The sequence below is a fragment of the Pelodiscus sinensis genome, chromosome 5 (assembly GCF_052426305.1).
Source record: "Pelodiscus sinensis isolate ZL-2025 chromosome 5, ASM5242630v1, whole genome shotgun sequence".
Lineage (NCBI taxonomy): Eukaryota > Metazoa > Chordata > Testudines > Trionychidae > Pelodiscus > Pelodiscus sinensis.
Genome location: NC_143056.1, coordinates 101,734,258 through 101,754,710, shown reverse-complemented (window position 1 = coordinate 101,754,710; position 20,453 = coordinate 101,734,258). Strand labels below are relative to the sequence as shown.

At 45.9% G+C, this 20,453-nt stretch overlaps 1 protein-coding gene and 1 long non-coding RNA gene across 2 annotated transcripts in view; both read left to right on the top strand.

Annotated features, from left to right (window-relative positions):
- Positions 1–2,708, top strand: part of OVCH2 (ovochymase 2) — a 40,180-nt gene extending 37,472 nt beyond the window's left edge. Inside the window, exon 21 of the mRNA XM_075927839.2 lies at positions 2,517–2,708. Coding sequence (XP_075783954.2) covers positions 2,517–2,566 — 50 coding nt within the window. The 3' untranslated portion in view covers positions 2,567–2,708. The remainder of the gene's footprint in view (positions 1–2,516) is intronic.
- A 10,994-nt stretch (positions 2,709–13,702) lies between these two features.
- On the top strand, positions 13,703–20,125 carry LOC142829191 (uncharacterized). Its single transcript, XR_012903595.2, has 3 exons — positions 13,703–13,862; positions 18,184–18,269; positions 19,589–20,125. It is a non-coding gene; the product is annotated as an uncharacterized LOC142829191 (long non-coding RNA).
- Positions 20,126–20,453: the final 328 nt, after the last annotated feature.

Here is a 20,453-nt window from a genome sequence, read left to right as displayed (position 1 = left end):
CCCCGCACCAGCCCTTCTCTTCCCCCTATGCCCACCCCTCCGCTAGATGGAGGGGTTCACCTGTAGCTACCCCTCCCTATGCCCTCTCCTAACACCTTCCTCTGTCCACCTGCCCTGCCTCTGTCCTCTGGTGCCCGTCCTTCCCCTCCAGTGTCTGCCCTTCTGCTTCACCCCCACAATCCCCTGGCACCTGCATCTTCCTGGTGCCTCTCCATTCCCTCACTGCCCCTGTCCTACTTGCCCTCTTTCTCCTTGGGGCCCACCTCCTCACCAGCCTCTGACCCAGTTCCCGACATGCCCCTCTGCACCCTCACACATGACTTGCTCCATTCCCTGGCTTTGTCATGCCCACCCCTACTTTCAACCCCTCTTCTCCCAGCACCCACTCCTCCCCTCTTCTCTTCCTTCCTCTTGTTCCCATTGTCCCTCCTCTTTCCTCTCCCAGCATCACCCTGTCCCCTCCTTTCTCCCACCTCCACTGACATCTTCCCTCCTTTCCCCCCTCCTGCCCTTTTTTTCATTGTTTCCTCTTGGCCCCCTGGCATTTGTCTCTTCTCCATGCTGCCCCTTGGTGCCTTCCCATTTCTTCTCCTACCCTGCCCCCACATCATAAGCCCCTTCCTCTACTCACCCCCTTTCCCCTTAGATCTCCCCCTGCTCCTTCCCTCACCTTCTGCCAATTTCTGGGGGCTGGATCTGGGGTCATGGCACTATTTTCAGTATCATGGTCCCGGCCCCAGCTGCTCCCAGGATAGGACCATGTGTTGGGACTACAGCAGAGGCTGTCCACGGTGCTATTTTTAGTACCATGATCCCAGTCCCCACGGGCAGCCCAACTCCTGCTGGAATCAAGCAGCAGCGACACAAGGCCAGTTCTGGGATACTGGGACAGAACATTTAAATTCAGAACTGCCCTGGAAAAATCAGGACATATGTTCAGCATATCTATAGAGTTGAACATATCTGGAAGTCGAGGCTCTGAACATATCTGGAAGTCGAGGCTCTATCCATTCAAGTGTATTTACACTGACAGGGTCTCTCTTTTTAACCAAGTTAAACACAGTCTGGGTATGTCTACACTACCCTGCTAGTTCGAACTAGTGGGGTAATGTAGGCATACCGCACTTGCAAATGAAGCCCGGGATTTGAATTTCCCAGGCTTCATTTGCATAAGCGGGGAGCAGCCATTTTTAAAACCCTGCTGGTTCGAACCCCGTGCAGCACGGCTACACGGGGCTCGAACTAGGTAGTTTGGACTAGGATTCCTATTCCGAACTACAGGTACACCTCGTTCGAGCCACGCTGCACGGGGTTCGAACCAGCAGGGTTTTAAAAATGGCGGCTCCCCGCTTATGCAAATGAAGCCCGGGAAATTCAAATCCCGGGCTTCATTTGCAAGTGCGGTATGCCTACATTACCCTCCTAGTTCGAACTAGGAGGGTAGTGTAGACATACCCTCTGACTTTTCTGCAGTCCCACAATAACTGCAAGCATTGTTGTTGATCATCGCTCATATTTCCACCATTTAGTGTTAACACAATTTGTGACCCTCACAACAGCCAAACTGGTTACAAGGGCAAAACACCATTCTAACAGTTGAATATCTAACACATCTAAGCAAAGCAGGGGCAAACCTCATTTACATAAACACCCCAGCTGGCTGTAATGGAAGCACTGATTCACACCCTGCTAACATATGAATTGAGATTCAGTTAAATTACCCCTTGTTTAATGAGTATTTTTGGGGTGGTCACACAATAGAGGTTTAACATAGTCTGCAAATATTAGATGGAAGACAGGAAAGGGACGTCATGAAATGAACGTGACACTTGCAAGTCATGTCATTCAATGAATTATTGGAAGTTGCTCAAATCAACAGTGATGAGGCACATATGAGAACCTGTACAAAATAGATTAAAAAGGCTAATTTTCAGGATCTCAGACCGGCTCCTCCAAAGGTCCAATGAGAATTTTACTATCAACTTTGATTTGAATAGAATCGGTCTTCAGTTTTTTCAATCTGAGATCTATTCTTCAGATATGGGGAACATAATTGTTATAGTACTAATGGTTTTGCTTTTTATTCAATAACAAAGAATTGGGTGGTGTGGTATCTCTTTAAAACATACGGTGGCTACCTTTATGGGCCAGATCCTGAGCTGACATAAATTGGAACAGGTTTGTTGACTTCACCATAGGAGTGATGAATTAGTATCAGCTGGGGATCACGCTCCAGGTGCCTAAACTTATAATGACAGCCACTACAGCAAGGAAGCTGAGTTAAAATGCAGAATAATCTACTGCTCTGCTGCACAGGTGTTTTCTTTTAGCAGCCATTTTAAAACTTTGCAATATTTCTGTAAGTTAAGATAATTTAACATTAATTACCAGTCTGGTAAAACATTTAACTACTGAAATTCTTACTGTTACATAAAATATGATCAGTAGTAGAGCTGATGCAACAGCTTTGCTCTCTGTGCTGCTCACTAATATGAGTGCTTTGCTGCCATATGCAGGCAAGACAGAAGGATTTCCAGACTACTCAAGTTTTCAAGACAACAGCTAAATTCTGTGAAGATCTGATACCTCACCTCATCTGCTCAAGCAGTTCTACCTTTACAATGGATTTCTCCCTGGCCTCTAGCAACCTTATGACTTCAGGGTGGCTTACAGTTTTCCAAGTAAAGATTAAAGTTTCTTTGAATGTGGCTTTTGGACAGTAAGCTCTTCATTTTGTATTTAGAAAACTCAGGATATGTACGTTAAGGGATGCATTTCATGGGACCATATTCATTTTAATCCCTTGCATCTTTTTAAATATATCTACAGCCTGTAAATTTAGCATCATTGTGTTTTTGTTTTGTTTGTTGGTTTATTTTACTGGGCCTATTTGCCTTTCACTTGTTTACATCAGTTTAACTCTATTGATTTGCAATGACTTTCATCTAAGTGAAAAGAGAATCAGGTCTTTTATGTTTGCTTTGAAACCACACTTTTATGAATTGTTAATAGATAGCTTTAAATCAGTCATATTCATCTATTAGTTTCTGTTAGCCTGCCCTCTTTAGTAGTTACTCAGTCTGCAATGGGAGTATCGACTGGAAGGACTGAGAAAGGACTGCAGGATTTGCCCCAATATTTTTCTATGTAACATTTGACCATATAATAAAAATAGTTGTACAATTAAATGACTGCATGAACATTTGTAGAGTCTAACTGCTTGGGGGGGAGGGAGGGTTAGGACTCCGGCTTACTTCATAGATTCCAACATCAGAGACGACCATTGTGATCATCTCATCTGACCTCCTGTTTAAAACAGGCCATGGAACTCCCTCAAAAAACCTCTCAGATTAGATTTTTTTGGAAAAACATCCAATTGTGATTTTAAAATTGCCAGTGATGGAGAATTCATTGATACAATTGATAAATTGTTCCAGAGGCTACTTACTCTCGCTGTTAAAGAACTATGCTTACTTCCAGTCTGAATATGTCAAATAGGGATGTGCATGGGTAACCGGTTAACCCAGTAAGCATCACCCTTACCAGATGATGTTTACTGTGTAATGGTTAACTGGTTACCCAAGAGCAGCCCCTGACCCGCAGGGCTGCTCCACCCCTGGCAGCCAGCCCTGTGTGGCGGGGGCTGGGAGCCAGCGGCAGCCCCAGTGTGAGGTTTGGGGGGGGGGGGGAAAGCAGTGAGAGCCCACTTAGCCGGTTAACCAGTTAAATGTTAGCTCGACCTAATGTTGAACCGGATAACTGATTCACCAGCATTTTACATCCCTAGCGTCAAAAGCAGCTCCCAGCCATTGGGTCATGTTATTCATTTCTCTTCTAGACAGAAGAGCCCATTATTAAATAGTTGTTTCCCTCTAGATTCTTGTAGACTGTAATCAAGTCACTCCTTCACCTTCTCTTTAAAGCTCCATCCATTTTGCATATTGCTATAAAGCATATTGTCTAATCTTTTCATTATTCTTGTGGCTTTTCTCTTAACTCTCCAATTTATCAACATCCTTGACTTGTGGGCACAGAACTGGACACAGTATTTCAGTGGCTGACACACCAGTGCCACATATGAAGGTAACAACTTCTCTACTCGTACATGAGATTCCTGTTTGTGCGTCCCAGAATCGTATTTGCTCTTTTGTCCACAGTGTCTCACTACCAGCTCATGTTCACCTGATTATCCACCATGACCCCAAATCTTTTTCAGAGCCATGGCTTCGCAGGGTAGTCCTCCATCCTGTAAGTACGGCCTATATTCTTTTTTCCTAGATGAATACTTTTTACAGATAGCTATAAAAAGCATATTGTTTATTTGCATCTAGTTTACCAAGTGATCCAGATTGCTTTGAACCAGTGAATTCTCCTCTCTGCTGTTTACCACCCTTCCAATTTTAAAGTCATCTGCAAACTTTATCAATGATGATTTTATTTTTTCTTTCAGGCCATTGATAAAAATGATAAATAGCAAAAGACCAAGAACTGATCCTGAAGGACATCACTGAAAACACCTGCTCACTGATGAGTCACATTTGCAATTACATTAGCCAGTTTTTAACCAATTTATTGTGTGCCAGCTTTAGAATGTTCCAGCTTTAATCAGAATGACCGTGGTGTCAAGTTAAATGACTTACAGGAGTCTAAGTCTGTTACACCAACACTATTAACTTTATCAACCAAACTTTAAAGCTCATAAAAAAATTAAAGTTAGTTAGAACAGGAACTATTTTTCATAAACCCAAGATGATTTACATTCGTTATAATACCCTTCTTTAATTCTTTGCTAATTGAGTCCCATATCCGCTACTCCATTTGGAGAAAGTGTAGATTGCAAGGTACATCAAAGAAGCGTAAGATGTAGGATTGTCACTGTCGAAATTACAACTGCTCACCCTGCTTTATTCCAAAAGTTTGAACACATGCATAATTGATTGCATCAGCTCAACAAGTAATGAGAAAAGTTCCTCGCATTACTTAACTAATTTAAAAGCATTTCAAGGGGGAGATATTTTAAATAAAGAGCCTAGAATCACATGCTGAACTGATGCTGACTAATTTTCATAAGCAAATACCCTAACAAGGTGATCCTTGTAAATCTGATATTTTCACATGAAAACAGCAGTTGTTTATCTAATGCCCAAATAACTATGGCCATGCACAAATACCCAATTTGCTGGTGAAATTTCAGTCACTGTCAAAGCAAATTAGCTGCACAATTTCTCATGCATTTTTTAACATGGCAGAGTGTTTGAAAATCTGCATTCAAAAGTCAGTTTAGAAAAGATCCTAAATATAATGGCAAGGTATTTTTTATTTTAAGGAATAATCAAGCCAAAGAAGAGTTATTTTAACCACTGTACCAAGAAAAATAGAAAGCAGGATAAGAGATGTCCTGATGGTAGGGAGGTGGGATGGGTTCTGGAGAAGCCTAGTGGATAGGGAGATAGGTTTGAGTCTAGTGCAGGATGGTGGTGGGCTCGAGTCCCCTGCCACCTCCAACACCAGCTTCCCCAGGTATGGAGCAGGCAATGCCATTAGGAAGGCAGGATAAAGGATGTCCTGTAGGTGGGATGGGTACTGGAGTGGCCTAGTGGATAGGATCCTGGGTTCCTGCTGCTTTCTCAGTGACCCTGAAAGAGGTACACCAGATCGGAGGATGAGCTCCCATCTCCACCCGGTGCACAGCCAGGTTAGTGAGCACAGGCTGGGAGAACAGTTGCTGGTAGGAACACAGCACCTCTCTGATCTGTGCCTGCTGGGCCGGGGTTAGCTGGTCGAAGAGGGGAATTGACTCCAGCGAGGTGCCAGCCTCAGCCTCTGGGAGGAGACCCACCAGGGCCCTCACTGCCCACGCATGGCCAGCACCCTCTCTGTGCCGGTACAGCTTCATCATGTTGACATGGTGCACCTGCTGACAGTGGCCCAGGTTGGACAGCTCCACTATATAGTTTACCTCATTTATATATATGTGTGTGTGTGTGTGTGTGTGTGTGTGTGTGTGTGTGTGTGTGAGCACGTGCATGTGGGGGGGATGGGAATGACATACATCTGCTCCAGCAGCCCCACCAGGTTGTATGTGTCCCTGGTGGTGGTGACCCCAGCTCCTTCCCCCTCTTGTGGAGATAATCCCTCAGCAAGCTGACCACCTCCTTGTAGGTGGCACCAGGGGACTTGCGCAGGCCCTGGAACCATGTCCAGTATGCCTCGGGGGTCAGCTCAAACTTCAGCAGCAAGGCCTGTTTGAACAGCTCATTGTCCTGGTCTCAATCCCATCCACCTGGCTAAATGTCACTATGGCCTTGGGCCCCAGCAGGGGGGTCAGGTTGCGAAGCCTGTCTGCAGGGTCGATCCGGTGCAGGTCACAAGCCCTCTCGAAGGCTGTGAAGAAGGCATCCATGTCATCCCTCTCCCTAATCGGGGGAAGCAGCTTGGAGTCCAGCTTCCCCCCAGAACTGCCATCTCAGGGCCCTTCCTCACTTACCCCCAGGCAGGTCCTCTTGGTCTGTCACTCCAGCTCCAGCCACAGCTCATGCTCCCACTGCTGGACACAGTCTTCTCACTCTCTCAGCCTCTGCTCCTCCAGCTCCAGCTCGCTTCTCCAGGGAGAACCCAGATTAGGGCTCCCCTGCACTAGCTGGGGAGTCAGCTCTGACAGAATCCTGGCTTCTATACTGGCTGCCCCTCCTCCCCCCGGCTGCTCCCTGGCTCTTCGGGCATCCCAGGAGCCCTGCTTGGAACCGGAGTCTGTAGCACCAACTGGTCATTCTCCACAAGCTGAGCTATTAGCTGCTCCTTAGTGAGGCCCTCCCCCCACACTCAGCCCCCTGCCCCTACACAGACATGCCAGGTCACTCTTATGGAGCTGGACATAGGCCATTTCCCCGCTGGTTCCTTCAACACGTTCGTTCGTTTCTAGCTAGCACTCTGGCGCCTATGCAGCCAACGGTCTACAGGGTGCACTGCCAAACCACCCTCTGCTGCCACATTGTCACAACTCACAGGTCGTGCCCACACTCAGCCCCTTACCCCCCTCTCTAGTGTGGCAGCTCCTTCTCGGGGAGCTCACTCCACTCCAGCAGCAGTGGGTCAGCCCTTTCTCACGGAGTCCACTCCAGTGTGGCGACCCTCTCTTGGGGTGCCCACTCCACTCCAGTGGCAGTGAGACAGCCCTTTCTCAGGGCTTTCCTCATGCCTGCCTCTGCCATGGACCCTTTCGGGGGGGGTCCACTCCCTCTGGACCCCCGGGGCCTCCACTCCCAGAGGGACTAATGCCACCCTGTTCTCTAGACCAGAGTGACTCTCAGCCAGCACAAAACAGGAGGGTTTATTGAGCTTTGAACGCAGCAAAGGATCTCTCAGGCCTGTAGGCCTGGGCCCTCAGCCTGCACATCAGTCTCCCTGCAGCCAGCTGAGTCCTGCCTGCTCTGGTCTTTGTCCTGATCAGCCCCACACTCTTCCAGAAGAGCCTCCAATATCCCTTGCAACAGCCCCTCCCCAGTCCATTGTCTTCTCTCCAGGTAACAGGGTCACCTGGGCCCCTCTATTCGCTGCCTCCCCCTCTCCTCCAGTGGGTTCTGGAGTGGGCTGGAGATAGGGTGTTTGCATGGGGAACGCAGGGTGGTGTGCTATAGTCCTGTCCACCCTTGGAGCAGCTGGACAGCTAACAGCAGTTTCCCCAGGGATAGAGCAGGCTCTGATACTAGGAAGGCAGAATAAGGAATGTCCTGAAGGTATGGTGGTGGGATGGGTTCTGGAGCAGCCTAGTGGAGAGGGCATTCATCTGGCCAGCATAGGGTGGTGGGTTGGATTTGTCCTCCATCCTTCCCCTCACCCGCCCCTCCTCCCTCCAAGACCCGCCTTCCCAGGGATGGAGCAGGCTCTGGTATTAGGAAAACCAGAAAAAGGATGTCCAGGAAGTGGGCTGGGTTCTGGAGTGGCCTAGTGAATAGAGCAATTGCCTGGGGAGCGCAAGGTGGTGGGCTCAAGTCCTGCCTGCTCAATGCTGTTAGTGGCACCCTCCCCTGCCCATCCTGGAAGTGACCAGACAGCCAACACAGGATAAGAGACTCTCTGGAGGTGGAATGTGATCTGGAGTGGGATAGGGCATTTGCCAGGGGGAGCACAAGGTGGTGGGTTTGAGTCTCTTCCCCCACTTCTGCCTACCCAGGCAGCTGCAGGAGGGCCAACACCCTTTGCCCCAGAGATGGTGTCCCCAGGCTGCACTTGGCATTTCAAAGAGCCAGCTCTGCATGGAGTCCGAGATCAGCTGGGGACTCCCCCACTGACCCTGGGCTCGGTGTAGCGCTGCTGCTTTGAAACACCATGTGGAGCCTGACACTGGGATCTCTGTGGTGTTTCAAAGCAGTGGGGCTGCAGGGGACTCCCCTGATGACTCCAGGCTCCACATGAGCTGCTGCTTTGAAATGCCGTGGGGAGCAGAGTCAACAAGGGGCTGCCCCATGCTCCCTGCAGCACCCTCTGCTTTGAAGTGTAGCAACAACCCTAAATTTCCTACTAAACCCAGTGTTTATGTCTAAACCCAGTGTCCTGTGGCTACCTGACCATTACTGTAACTTAATAAGCATACCCTCTGTTGTATAATATCATGCTGAAGCAACCATAGGGTACCATCGACTGGGAGCAAAAGCCAAATTACATGTGCTTTCATTTTTTCATAAATCCCAAATATACTTGTGACTAGATTGACTTGGATAAACTGAGCCACTTGTCAAATATACACATATAGTGGAAAATGTATGTTGCATGTGAATATATATGGGTAGAGCCTGCAGCATCTTGTCATAATTAGGGATATAAGTTGCCCTGGGATACACGAAAGTCATTGATGCTTGTAGGAACGGATGTATTATAAGTCCTCCCATTCCCCACTCATAAGCTGTGCAATCCTCTCCCCCCCTCGCAAATTTGCACATATGGAAATCAGTCGCGGGAAAAAATTCTCCGCTTTAAGTTGTTTTGCTACAAGGCCAAGTTTTTTTGAATGTATCTTGGACTTACAGCAAGGACGGCCTGTAATTGATAAGCAAGAGTTACCGAAACTGCTACATGGCTACACACAGCTCCTGGTCTGGCTCCCTGGGAGTTGGGACCTGCCTGTAGCAGAGGCGGCAGTGCAGGGCAGCAGCTGGTTCCCTGGGAACATGGTGGCAGGTGGGAGCCAGGGCACTCCATGCACTGGTTCCCAAGGAGCTGGCTGCTGCCCCGCATGTAACTGCTGAAATATTCAGTGATTACATGGTTAATCATTTACTCACATTTTAACATCCCTACTTGTAACCATGGAGATCAGCCACTATACGTGGCAGTAGGAATTGTTCATTGATAAAAGAGTATTCCCTGTTTAAGCTGCAACAAAGCAGAAATATTCTGTCCGGTAGAAATACTGATGATTATCTATCTTAATTTTTTAACAGTAAGGGTTTGGAATAGGGATGTTAAATATTGAGTAAGCAGCTAATTGCGTAGTTGATGGAATTTCCATTGACTACTCAATTAGTCGATAAGGGATGGGGTGGGGCGCTCACTATTCCTGCTGTGCCTCTGCCTTTTAAATGTATTAGGAGCTGCCCATGGCTCTTACTGACTTTAAAAGGCGCAGCAGGGAAACAAGGGTGAGTGGGGCCTGCTTGAGTCCCCACATGCCCTGGGTTCCCACTGCACCGCCTCTGAGGGGCTCTTGCTACATTTCAAAGGCAGAGGTGCAGCAGTCGGACCGGTGCAAGCAAGGACTGATTCACTGCCCACTCGCACCATTTCCCACCGCACCTCTGCCTCCCTTGGCACCTGGCTCCCTGCTCCCCTCCCTTGCTGAGATCATCCTGGGAGTAACCGGTACTGGGTGAAGCAACTAGTCGAGTAGTGACTCAACTATCCAATAAGACTATGCTTATTGGGTAGTCAACTAGTCGCTTACATCCCTAGTCTGGAATTACAGATTTAGGCACGGCATTTCTTTATTGGCATGAACTGGAAAGACATAATACTCACAATGGGCAAAGTGTTTTTCCAGTATCTGAAGTGACTCTGGAAGAAAGGGGCCAAAGATCCATCTACTGATAATGTCCACAGTGTGCACAAAAAATGAACCAAAAAGCCTACCTGGTATACTTCAGCAATTTATTTCATAGTTGTAAAAGGAATTTTTAGTATTGTTGTTGTCCTCACATATGTGGGGTTTGTGTATTGGATACTCCTGATAGTGGCATGATAATCATGGATTACATAAATATACATATTAAAGGATCTAGAATGTATTTGTAATAGTAGCATTTATCTGATTAGACTTAAAAGTAGTGAAGAATGGTTCTAGGATTTGTATGACTAGATGATGATGTAACTTATAGTAAGGCATTTGATATGGTCTCGCATGATCTTCTTATCAATAAACTAGGCAAATACAACTTAGATGGAGTTACTGTAAGGTGGGTGCATAACTGGCTGGGTAACCGTTCTCAGAGGGAAGTTATTAACAGTTCACAGTCCTCCTGGAAAGGCATAACAAGTGGGGTTCCACAGGGGTCTGTTTTGGGACCGGTTCTGTTCAATATCTTCATCAATTATTTAGATATCGGCAGAAAGAATATGCTTATTAAGTTTGCAGATGATACCAAGTTGCGAGGGGTTGCAACTGCTTTGGAGGATAGAGTCATAATTCAAAATGATCTGGACAAATTGGAAAAATGGTCTCAGGTAAACAGGATGAAGTTTAATAAGGACAAATGCAAAGTGCTCCATGTAGGAAGGAACAATCAGTCTCACACATATAGAATGGGAAGCGACTGTCTAGGAAGGAGTACGGGAGAAAGGGACCTAAGGGTTATAGGGGACTGCAAGCTAAATATGAGTCAGTGCAATGCTGTTGCAAAAAAAGCAAATATGATTCTAGGATGCATTAATAGGTGTGTTGTGAGCAAGACACGAGAAGTCATTCTTCCACTCTACTCTGTGCTGATTAGGCCTCAGTTGGAGTATTGTGTCCAGTTCTGGGCACCACATTTCAAGAAAGTGGAGAAATTGGAGAAGATCCAGCAAATTTCTTTGTTTCAGTCTTCATGGCTGAGGATGTTAGGGAGATTCCCAAATCTGCACTGTCCTTTGTGGGTGATAAATATGAGGAACTGTTCCGGATTGACGTGTCATTAGAGGAGGTTTTGGAACAAATAGAAAAACTTAATGTTAACAAATCTCCAGGACCAGATGGCATTCATCCAAGGGTTCTAAAAGAACTCAAATGGGAAATTGCTGAACTATTATCGATGGTTTGTAACCTATCGTTTAAATTGGCTTCCGTACCTAATGACTGGAAAGTAGCCAACGTGACACCAATATTTAAAAAGGGCTCTAGAGGCGATCCTGGCAATTATAGACTGGTAAGTCTAACTTCACTACTGGGCAAATTAGTCAAAACAATATTAAAGAATAAAATTGTGAGGCATGTAGAAGAAAATAATTTGTTGGACAAAAGTCAACATGGTTTCTGTAAAGGGAAATCATGTCTTACTAATCTATTAAGTTCTTTGAAGGGGTTAACAAACACGCAGACAAGGGGGATCCAGTAGATATAGTATACTTAGATTTTCAGAAAGCCTTTGACAAGGTCCATCACCAAAGGCTCTTGTATAAATTACATGGCCATGGGATAAGAGGGAAGGTCCTTTCATGGATAGAGAACTGGTTAAAAGAAAGGAAACAAAGGGTAGGAATAAATGGTAAATTTTCAGAATGGAGAGGTGTCCCCCAAGGGTCAGTCCTGGGACCAATCCTTTTCAACTTATTCATAAATGATCTGGAGAAAGGGGTAAGCAGTGAGGTGGTAAAGTTTGCGGATGATACTAAAGTATTTAGGATAGTCAAGACAGAAGTGGACTGTGAGGGACTCCAAAGAGATCTCACCAAACTGAGTGATTGGGCAACAAAATGGCACATGAAATGTAATGTGGATAAGCGAGAAAAATAACCCCAACTATACATAAAGTATGATGGGGGCTAATTTGGCTATGACAAATCAGGAAAGAGATCTTGGAGTTATGGTGGACAGTTCTCTGAAAACGTCCACACAGTGTGCAGCAGCGGTCAAAAAGGCAAATAGGATGTTAGTAATTATTAAAAAAGGGATAGAAAAATAAGACACAGAATATCTTACTGCCCCTGTATAAAACTATGGTACACCCACATCTTGAATACTGTGTACAGATGTGGTTTCCTCACCTCAAAAAAGATATTGTGGCCTTGGAAAGGGTTCAGAAAAGGGCAACTTAAATGATTAGGGGTTTGGAACGGGTCCCATATGAAGAGAGGTTAAAGTGACTGGGACTTTTCTTTTTAGAAAAGAGGAAACTGAGGGGGGATATGATAGAGGTATATAAAATCATGAGTGGTATGGAGAGGGCGGATAAAGAAAAGTTATTTATTAGTTCCCATAATAGAAGAACTAGAGGACACCAAATTAAATTAATGGGTAGCAGGTTTAGAACTAATAAAATAAAGTTCTTCACACAGCGTGTAGTCAACCTGTGGAACTCCTTGCCAGAGGAGGCTGTGAAGGCTAGGATTATAACAAAGTTTAAAGAGAAGCTAGATAATTTCATGGAGGTTAGGTCCATAAAAGGCTATTAGCCAGGGGATAGAAGTGGTGTCCCTGGCCTCTGTTTGTCAGAGGCTGGAGAAGGATAGCAGGAGACAAATCACTTGATAATTGTCTTCAGTCCACCCTCTCTGGGGCACCTGGTGCTGGCCACTGTCGGCAGACAGGCTACTGGGCTAGATGGACCTTTGGTCTGACCCAGTACGGCCGTTCTTATGTTCTAAAGAGCAACAAGAATGATTAAAGGTCTAGAGATCATGACCTATGAAAGAAGACTGAAAGAATTAGGCTTGTTTAGCTTGGAAAAGAGAAGATTGAGAGGGGGACATGATAGTGGTTTTCAGGAATCTAAACGGGTGTCACAAGGAGGAGAGAGAAAAATTGTTCTTCCTGGCCTCTGAGGATAGAACAAGAAGCAATGGGTTTAAACTGCAGCAAGGGAGGTTTAGGTTGGACATTAGCAAAAAGTTCCTAACTGCCAGAGTGGTTAAACACTGGAATAAATTGCCCAGGGAGGTTGTGGAATCTCCATCTCTGGAGATATTTAAGAGTAGGTTAGATAAATGTCTATCGGGGATGGTCTAGACCAGGGGTGTCCAAACTTTTTTCAAAGAGGGCCAGATTTGAAGAAGTGAACATGCGTGAGGGCCGTCCCCGCACTCTCAGCCCCAAGGCGGAGGGCCCGCGGGGTCAGAGGCGGGCGGAGAGGGCAGGGCGAACCCGCAGCCGAGCGGGGGAGCGGGGCTGTGGACGTGCCCTACAGGGCAGGCTCTAGGACCGCGGAGGCCATGGGCGGTGGCGCAGTCAGAAGCGGCGCGCTGGGTGCGCCAGTTCAAAAGAGCGCCAGGGAGCCAGGAGAGGGGGAGGAAGCGGGGGCCGTATTAAACCGGAACACGGGCCGCAATTGGCCCGCGGGCCGGACTTTGGACATGCCTGGTCTAGACAGTATTTGGTCCTGCCATGAAGGCAGGGGACTGGAGTCGGTGGCCTCTCGAGGTCCCTTCCAGTCCTAGTATTCTATGATTCTATAGTCCAATGCGATTTACCTATCATGGCTAACTTCTAATGCTCTTATTGGCATTATATTGCATATGTTTTCTCTTTCCCCTGAAAGGGATAATTAGATTGTAACTCTTTCTCCCTAGGCCAACATGTTTACCTCGCTTCCAAAATCAGTGGTAATCTTGTCATTCAGGCCTACACCCCAGTTTCGAGTGATGAAGTAAAAGATTATGTTGACTTAATTATAAAGGTAAATATTTGTAGCCTTTTTGTTTACAGACAATTGAATCTAACTGGACAGGCTTACTATCTGAGTGTCAACGGTAATGCTTGCCTTAGGAAGGAGCAGATTGGATTTCAGTGACATTTTAAAATGCTGTCTAATACAGTAGTTTTTGTCCAAAATGTAACCTTCTTTAAGAAAGAGTGTGATGTAGTGGGGGTGGTATTACACTCAGTCTTTGCTGTATTGGGTTGTGTGTGTGTGTGTGGGGGGGTATACCTCAGGTCCCCCCATCCCGGCAGCACTCTCTGCATGAGAAGGGAGAGGCTGAGCATGACTCACTGCAGATGTGTATTGGGCCCAGACACCTGAGGGCCAGACACAGGAGATAACTCCTGGCCAGGAAGGGAGACAAAGGATAGGTGGGGCTGCACCATGCTGGGGGGTAGGGCCTGTGAGAAGAATCTGTCTTGGCTGGGCTACAATGAGAGATGAGGCTGAGATCAGGACCTGGGAGCCCCTTGCCTCCGAGGCTATGTCTACATTGGCATGATTTTGTGCAAAAACTCTTCCAGAAGAGAGCGTCTACACTGGCATGTGCCTTTGCGCAAGAGATTTGCTTTTGCACAAGAGCATCCATGGCAGTGTAGACGCTCTCTTGTGCAAGAAATTCATGTTGCCTGTCTACACTGGCCTTTTGTGCAAGAACAGTTGCGCAAGAAGGCTTATTCCTGAGCGGGAGCATCATAGTTCTTGCGCAAGAAGCACTGATTTCACACATTAGAACATCAGTGTCTTGCGCAAGAACTCCTCTCCAGTGTAGACAGGCAGCATGTTTTTGCAGAAAAGTGGCCGTGTTTGTGTAAAATCATGTCAATGTAGACACAGCCCGAGAGAATAATGCTGCCTGCCCTGGCTCCTGTGTTAACATCAATCCCTTGCTACACTGTGTGCCTGTGAACCAGTAGACCATCTATTCTACCTGCTAGCTGATAGTCACATCTGGCTGCAGGTGGGGGTGCAGGGTCAGGGACCCCCTCTCCAACACTCCATGACAGAGTGATTTGATGGCCAAAATCCTCCAGGTTATTATTTATTTTAAAGTGGTGCTGGAAGGTGCTGGATATTAGACATGGAGCATGAAGCCCATTTATCTGGTGCACAGGGACAGCCAGGGATAATGCACACTCCCCGCTGTGGCTCACTGCCAATGCCTGGCCTGAGGGGGGTGTCTTTTGGATGCCTTTTTCTTCAAGGACTTGGGGAGGGAGGAGCGACACTGCAGAAAAACCTGTCAATTGTCAGAGCAGTTCTTTGGAAGTTGGAACACCAGTTTATTTGAGAGGAACCCCTCTAATAAATCAGCCAGGAGGACTTGGCGAGGGAGCAGACCATTGTTCCTATTTTGGCACCGTGTCGAACAGGGATGCCAACATGCAGTTGACTACACGATTAACTGATGAGCCTGGGCAATGACCCATAACAGGTGGCAGCAGAGGGATGGGATCAGAAGTGGCAAGGGGGCCCAGTGGGGAGCTGCCTGCTCTCTCACCCCCCGTGCTCTGGTAGAGAGGCTGCAGTGTGGGGAGGGAGGAGGGGCAGGTGGGAGCTGGTACACATAGGAAGTGGCTTTCAAGCCAGTTCCCCATGCTGCTGCTCCTTAATCAGAAGCAGTGCGGGGAGGTGAGGTGGGGGGCAGGAGCCAGTGCTCACCTTGATCCAGCTTTTAAGCCAGCTCCCCGCGAGTATCGGCTTCTGTCCAGCCCCCCACTCCCAGCATAGCATATGTAACCGCTATAGTTCCAAGCGGTTACATGTTTAAACAAATTCCTGATAGTTAACACCTCTAGTAGCCAATACATTGGAGCCGGGAGCTCTTCCCTGCTATTTTTTCAGCAATGATTAGCTAAAGGCAGCTCAGCCTAAAACTATGCTGCTGCTATTGACAGTTTCTGTTAGCAGAAAATAAGTGTCAGATTCAGCTATACCTGAGGCTTCTTCTCTAAGTTTCAAAGTTGTTCTAATGAGATGTATTATTTGGAGAAGATCGTAGGAGCAGAGTCCTCTACAAAGCTTGTAGAAAGATCTGGGGGCTGGTTGAGCTCTCATACTAGGATAAATTAGTCTAACTACTGACTTCAGTGTAAAATCCATGCAAAATCTGAATCAGGCCAAAGTTGCTTTATCCAGGAGCTGAAATGGGTACCCAGTATGGGAAAACAGCACAGACACTTTAAGGCTGGGAACCTAATGACTGACGAGTTCATTGCTAGAACTGGTCAGGAATTTTTCAGTGAAACATTTTTAATTGAAATGCTGATTCACTGAAACCCAAACTTTTAGCAGGAAAAGATGAGGATCAACAACATTTTAATCAGAAAAGTTTTCAATATTTTTGGGATGTGTGTGCAGGTCTCTGTTTTTGTCTAAATTTGTTTTGAAAGGCTTCACATTCATTTTGATGCTGAACAGGAAAACTTCTGAACTTTAAAAATGTTCAATGGGAGAGAAAATTTTCTTTTGCTCACCTCTATTTATCATGGGAAGGCTTCCAAAAGAGGTGTTTCAAAGGAAACATTTGGAGGAGGAGAGGAAGCCTTTGATTGCTGAAACTGGGCTATTCTGAGTGCAGAGAATGAGTAAAGGTTGTGAGATGAGAGCAGAGACAGAGACCGAGGAAGTTGTGCAGAGCCATGAGAATGTGTGAGGAGCCTGAAATTAATGAAGGAGGAATCCCTCAAGAGGATTCTAGGCATAGCAGGAGTGGAATGTTGCCAGCATGCAAGACACTTTGGGGATGTCTACACTACCACCCTAGTTCGAACTAGGGTGGTAATGTAGGCAACCGGAGTTGCAAATGAAGCCCAGGATTTGAATTTCCTGGGCTTCATTTGCATATTGCCGGGCGCCGCCATTTTTAAAGAAGTCTGAAGCACAAAGAAAGTTTGTAAAACATCTTGGGATGATAGCTGGAGCAGCAGGTGAAACTGTTGTGCTGATGGCAAGTACCTCACAAGAGAGCTTTAGAGAGTTTTGATGATTATGGAGACATTTTCTGTTTACTTTGTAACTGAAGGGTGTCTCAGTTGAATTTGTTGCTGAATAGTGCTCCCATTGGTACATGGATGTAATATTTCAACATTCCATTTGGTTAAAATTAACATATTATTTTAAAGTTCCTGAACATTGTGGAATTCCTCTCCTTTATACTAAGATATTCAGGGCTTAGACTGTTTTTTTCTGTTTTTTACAGTCCTAGGATAATAGGCACCTTAGTCTACTGGCAGATGTGGGGCATTGCCACGGCATTGATAAATTATAACAACATAGAAAAGGAGCAGTGTGCTCTGAGCTTAAGCCTGAGAGCCAGAATCACATGAGTTCTGTCATGGCTCTTGAAACAAAATACAGGACTATGTAGCACTTTGTGAAACAAAGAAACAGTTTTTGTGAAAAAACAGTTTCTTGCCATTTCAACCAGAAAGGACACTGTCTCAATGACCTAATTACATGCATCCTACTCCAGAAGACTTTCAAATCTGCACTTGAAAGGGAATCCTCTGAACTGTCATTCATGCTAAAATTCGACACTCTCCACGGGGGGTTGAACAAAGACACCAACTACTTTACCCATTACAAAGATAGCTTCCCCAATTATCACTTCTAATACCATTAGCTCACAGACATCTACCTTTCCCCACCTCTAATACCATTAACTCACAGACATTTACCTTCCTTCTCCCTCCCCCCCATATCTTCCTTCTGTTCTGAAATACGATTTGTCCTTTTCATATGTGTTCATTTTTTTTAATTGTATCCTTTGGTACAATTAATCTGGTTGTGACTATTTTCTTCCACTATTTGATCTGAGGAAGTGGGTCTGGCCCACGAAAGCTCATCATCTAATAAACCATCTTGTTAGTCTTTAAAGTGCTACATAGTCCTGTATTTTGTTTCAGCTACACCAGACTAACACGGCTACATTTCTATCACTATTCATCATGGTTCTTAAGTGACTTGCCCAAGATCACATAATAAATTAGTTTAGCATCTCTGAATCTGTCTCAACCTCAGTACAATGGGGTTATAATATTTACTTTGCCTATCCTTTCAGTGATTATTACTGAATGCTAATAAAGCACTAGGTAAAGTGTTACTTTGTATTTTTTTTGACTAAAAAGAAGACATTTTATAGCTGACATGATCAGAAATTGGGATGTAATGGGCCTGATCTTGTGGCTTCATGCAGACAAAACTGCCACTGAAGTAATCTTTTGTTGTCTAATACTGTGGCTTTCATATGAGCGAAATGGAAAAGCTCATCTGTAATAGTCTTTTGTTTGAATAGGAATAACTCCCACGTTGCAGCTGATCCATCACATCACAAAGGATCCCAGTGATGATACAAAATGTTGCCTCCTTTTTGCTAATCAGGTAAATATGCTGTGTCATTTGTTTGCCCTTTTATTCACCCTAGGGACACCATTCAGAGGCCTTTGAGCTGATGATACTGTGATATTTAATTCGGAATGTTAGTCCATGTTACTGTGTTCTGTGACAATTCTGACTTTTTAAACAACAGACTGAAAAAGACATATTACTGAATCTGGTAAGTGGCCAAGGATGGCACTCTTCCATGATATTAAGGGAGGAGGTGTGGGGGTCTGAGATAGAGGTTAGGTGCAGAAGGGAGCTTTGGGTAAGAGATTGGGGTGTGGGATCTGGGAGGGAGTTTGGGTGAAGTAAGGGACTGTATTCTGGAGCAACAGATTGAGGTGAGGAGGGGGGTGCAGGGCCTGAGAGGGGGTTGTGACCTCTGGCAGGAGTACAGAAGGGGGTGTAGGGATGTGGGCTGTGACCAGGGATAGCGGCTTGGGGTGCAAGGTCTGGGAGGGGGTTGTGACCTGAGGAGGGGCATAGGAGGGGATGCAGTGTTTGGGACGGTGTATAGGTGCAGAAGGTTTGGGTTACATGGAGTAGGACAGAGGATTGGGGGGAGGGAGAGAGGGGCTGGGGTGCCAGAGATAGACTTTGGCTGGGAGACCTTACATAGCTCCCAGCCAGCATCCCAGCATATTCCTAAGCCTACCTCTGAGCCCCTGTATGTGCTCAGGGGAGCTGCAGGAGCCATGTTTATTGTTCTGAACTGAATGCTGTGACCCTGGGAATGAGGGGGAGGGGCACTTCACATGCTGCTTGCCCTGCAAACAGGCAGCTGCTATTGGCCAAAACCGGCCAATGGGAGCTACTGGGGGCAGGGGCAGTATGAGAAGCCTGTTTCCCCTCTCTCTAGGCTCTTAGCATTCACAAACACACATGTGGTCCTGCACCCGGCTTTCCTGAGTGCCAGGTGGAGCTGGGGAGCTGGCTGGGGCTCTCGTGGTCAGATCGGGCCCGCAGCTCATCTTTTGCCCAGCCCTGGAGTAGAGGTGGATCCCGCTTTTCCATTTATAGCAGGCAGTAGCAACAGCTACTGTGGAGTCTGCTCCTTCAAGCGGGTGAGTGCTCCACCCCCTTCCCCAGTTGATCAACTGAACCTCTGTGCAGGGCTCAGAAAAGGGATGTGCACCCACACGGGAGCACAGCTTACAGGGAACCTTGTTCATGACCCTCGACGTATGACTCAAATTTGCTTATTAGAAGGTTGCAATTGCTGACAGCTGTTAGAGGGTTAGCGTCATCACTGACCCCTGCCTCTGGAGTGGTTCTGTTGATGTTATATCGATGAGTATATTTTCTTCTCGTATTTGCAGGATTGTGGATGCCCAGAGATTGGAGAGTTGCTCTAGACTCCTTCATGGAATACAGAACTTTGTTAGTGCTGGCTATGAATAATTTCTGGCCGTTGAATGGAAAGTCTTCTGTGGCTCAATGGATCTCTCAGGGAAAGCTGCAGAATTGAACTATGAGGCCCTTCTCATGACTATGGCTGTTGCGGTAGTCCGATCTGCTATGTCGGCTGTATCTAGGGTGGCACTGCTGTTGAATATTTTAGAATAAAACACTGTTTTTTTTTAAACACTGCACACTTACTCATTGTGGTGCAGTCATTTAAAAATGTTAATAATCAATTGCTAAATATTATTGTGTAGCTTTAACACTTTTAAAAGATTCTCATTTATTTTGAAGGTGAAGTTTATATGCTAGCCATATTATGTCTCTGTGCATTTTAAATGAGATACTTACCCAGTTCTTTGGGTAAGGCACAGAGTACCCCGTGTTTCAAGTACTCTCATTAACTGTTGAAGAGCAGATTGGGGAATTTTAATGTTTATTCATCCAATCCCAGGACCAGCAGCCCAGGTTTATATAAAATGTCCTACACTGAGTCAACATGAAATATAGACCAACATACAACATTTATTCATCGCAGTATGATGGCCCAAAGTTCAGTGTTTGCATTTCCCAAAATTTTCACTTTTATTTTATATATCAAATACAATAGTTAAATGTTCTGTTAGTTTATAGTTGAATATTAAAGTCTACAGAACACACACTTAAACTGTTTTTTTTTAAATACAGTATGGCTTGCTTGAAACAGCTCAGGGTGCAAAACTACCCTTCTCTGTTCAGTCAGTGTACACTGAGTCAACATCCATACAAAACAAACATTTAATT